This window comes from Meriones unguiculatus, chromosome 8, assembly GCF_030254825.1.
Source record: "Meriones unguiculatus strain TT.TT164.6M chromosome 8, Bangor_MerUng_6.1, whole genome shotgun sequence".
In the NCBI taxonomy this organism is placed as follows: domain Eukaryota; kingdom Metazoa; phylum Chordata; class Mammalia; order Rodentia; family Muridae; genus Meriones; species Meriones unguiculatus.
In genome coordinates this window covers 24,235,251-24,238,102 of record NC_083356.1, presented here as the reverse complement: position 1 = coordinate 24,238,102, position 2,852 = coordinate 24,235,251, and the positions used below count along the sequence as shown (strand labels likewise).

Here is a 2,852-nt window from a genome sequence, read left to right as displayed (position 1 = left end):
TGTAGTAGAGCAGAGCACTAGATTTCCTGTGTCTGTATGACCAATTTCCTTCCTCTACCTTGGAGCCAGCATCTGGAGCCCCTCAACTTATATGGAAGCCTTTGCCTGCGTCCAGCTCGGAATCTCGGATTCTGCGTGGTGCTAGACAAATCCACCGCCCACCTGCCCTTCCCAAGACTCCTGAGTCGGTTTCTTCAGACCCTGGTGGTCTAAAGGTATGAACCTTGGTGCTGCAAGTCGGCAGAAACACAGGGCGTGAGTTTTGACTACAAGCCCCGACAGGCATCGCGCCACGGAAGGGGCGGGGTCGTAGCCCTGCCCCGGAAGATAAGGCTGCTTTGCGTCGCGTATTTCCTCTTTTGGCCTTGCTTGCCGGCAGGTAAGTTGTGTTTGGGTTGCTGCGGGCTTGAAATTATCCACCGCCATCCGCCACCGTCAGCTATTCGGTGGTCTGTTGTGCAGCCTGGTCCCTTCATCCCGTGCCGGGAGGGAGAGATGGAGGTGCATTCGGCTCTGGGGGCCGGCGGGGATCTTTTTTTGGATCCTGAATGTGAGCCGTTTCCAGACTCGCCGCCATGGGCCGTGTGATCCGAGGGCAGAGGAAAGGCGCGGGTTCTGTCTTCCGGGCGCACGTGAAACACCGTAAGGGCGCCGCGCGCCTCCGTGCTGTGGACTTCGCTGAGCGACACGGCTATATTAAGGGCATCGTGAAGGTGCGAGGCACTTGCCAGGGGCAAGCGGACGGGGAGCTGGGCCTCAACAGAAGACCTTATAATCATGCTACCCTCACCAATAGGATATCATTCATGACCCTGGTCGCGGCGCCCCCCTCGCGAAAGTGGTCTTTCGTGATCCCTACCGTTTTAAGAAGCGGACGGAGCTGTTCATCGCCGCCGAGGGAATCCACACCGGACAGTTCGTGTACTGTGGCAAGAAGGGTGAGCTTCAAGGCGGGGATCGGACTCGGGATTTAGAATGCTGAGCTTTGTGGGGTGGGAGCGGTGTGGGCTCCAGTTGCTTTTTGACTTTTTGGTCGCTTTGCCAACTTCTCTTGACAGCCCAGCTGAATATCGGCAATGTTTTGCCCGTGGGCACCATGCCTGAGGGTACTATCGTGTGTTGTTTGGAGGAGAAGCCTGGGGACAGGGGCAAGCTGGCACGAGCCTCCGGGAACTATGCCACAGTCATCTCCCACAACCCAGAAACCAAGAAGACCCGAGTGAAGCTGCCTTCAGGGTCCAAGAAGGTCATTTCCTCGGCCAACAGAGCTGTTGTCGGTGAGTGCCACAGAGCAGTGAAACCCTGAAGACTGGGTGGTTGGTTTATAGCCGCCCGCTGCTAGGCATGGGCCTTAGAGCCAGATTTCTTATTTGGTGGGGCAGTAACTGGGACAGCATGGGCTGCTGAAATAGCTCTAGATTAAAGGCACTGGTTGCTCTTGCAGTCTGGTTTGTTGCTTTTAGAGAAGATAGGTATTGGTGACTTCTGAATGATGTTCAAGTCGGTGGAGGGAAGGGCTTGAGAGTCTAGAGTCTCTTGTTTGCTACCGTGTTGCAGTCTGCTGGCCTAGTTCCTGCATGGGCTAGCTTCTGAGGATACATGTTCACAGAGGGTGCTGTGTTTTTCCATTTGTGTGGGAGGTGTCTCCAGAGGTTGAAGGAACTGCCCTGAGTGTCGGGCCCTGAATACTGAGGTGGACCCTGGGAACTTGAGCTGAGTTGACATTTTGGTTAACGCAGGCATGGGCCCTCCCTGTCGTGGAAATAGTAGATGGCAGAGTGTAAGGGGTTTCCCAGGTGGAACTTGGTGAAGTGCTTGGGCTCCTAGGTGGTACATTTCATTAAGACTGTTAATAATCTTCATGAGGGGTTGTAGATTCCTGGCATAGCACTAACTGGGGTATTTGTGACAGGAGGTCGTTGTGATATGTATCTCAGAGGTGTCCTCTTTCTGCAGGTGTCGTGGCCGGTGGAGGCAGAATTGACAAACCTATCTTAAAGGCTGGCCGAGCCTACCACAAGTACAAGGCAAAGAGGAACTGCTGGCCACGTGTAAGGGGTGTGGCCATGAATGTAAGTAACCACTGGCTGGGTGGGCTCTGGTTCCTGTGCTGGGAGGACCTACAGTAGGGAGGTCTTAGGCCCTAGGTTCTGCCACTGTCTTCCCCAAGTAGTTGAGATTTCCTTCATTCCAATCTCATTCTCTTCCCTACAGCCTGTGGAGCATCCCTTTGGAGGTGGTAACCACCAGCACATCGGCAAACCCTCCACTATCCGAAGAGATGCCCCTGCTGGGCGCAAAGTGGGTCTCATTGCTGCCCGCCGGACAGGGCGACTACGTGGAACCAAAACTGTCCAGGAGAAGGAGAACTAGAGCCCAGGAGCTAATAATAAAGTATGTTCTTTGGCTAATAGGCTGCTTGTGTGAGAGCCTGCTTTCTGTGGGGTGGGGCAGGGGATCCCTGCCACGAGCCCCTTGGTACGGGGAAGTGAAAGATTCGGAACTTAGACACAAGTGTTCAGGGCCAGAAGCATGCCTGCTAGGGACCTACCGTGCTTGGAATCTGCATAGCCCTTGGCTGTCCTGGAACTCAGTGTAGGCAGTAGACCAGTCTGGCCTTGAACTTACAGAGATCCGCCCAAGTTCTGGTTTTGCCATCACACCCACTCAGGTAGCTCGGTGCAGCACTGACATCTGTGCTGTGAGCCAGTTACTGGAATTGGTGATCACACTATAGATTTTTCCCCATTTCTTCTCACCATGCAGTAGAGGCTATCCTCAAACTCTTGATTGTGTGACTTGGAGTTACAGGCATGAGTTTGCTGTTTTGGGCACCAGTGTGTTAGTGCAAA

General features: G+C 54.1%; 1 protein-coding gene across 1 annotated transcript; it reads left to right on the top strand.

Moving 5' to 3' along the window:
* Positions 1-232: 232 nt before the first annotated feature.
* Rpl8 (ribosomal protein L8) lies at positions 233-2,413 on the top strand. Its single transcript, XM_021659338.2, has 6 exons — positions 233-379; positions 566-713; positions 797-938; positions 1,059-1,277; positions 1,957-2,072; positions 2,215-2,413. Exons 2-6 carry the CDS (start codon positions 576-578, stop codon positions 2,371-2,373), a joined length of 774 nt encoding a protein of 257 aa, XP_021515013.1. The 5' UTR covers positions 233-379; positions 566-575; the 3' UTR covers positions 2,374-2,413.
* Positions 2,414-2,852: the final 439 nt, after the last annotated feature.

Coding starts and splice junctions, on each gene's coding strand:
- Rpl8 (XM_021659338.2), top strand. CDS start 576: ATGGGCCGTGTGATCCGAGGGCAGAGGAAAGGCGCGGGTTCTGTCTTC. Junction 939..1,058: donor CGTGTACTGTGGCAAGAAGG/GTGAGCTTCAAG, acceptor TTCTCTTGACAG/CCCAGCTGAATATCGGCAAT. Junction 2,073..2,214: donor TAAGGGGTGTGGCCATGAAT/GTAAGTAACCAC, acceptor TCTTCCCTACAG/CCTGTGGAGCATCCCTTTGG.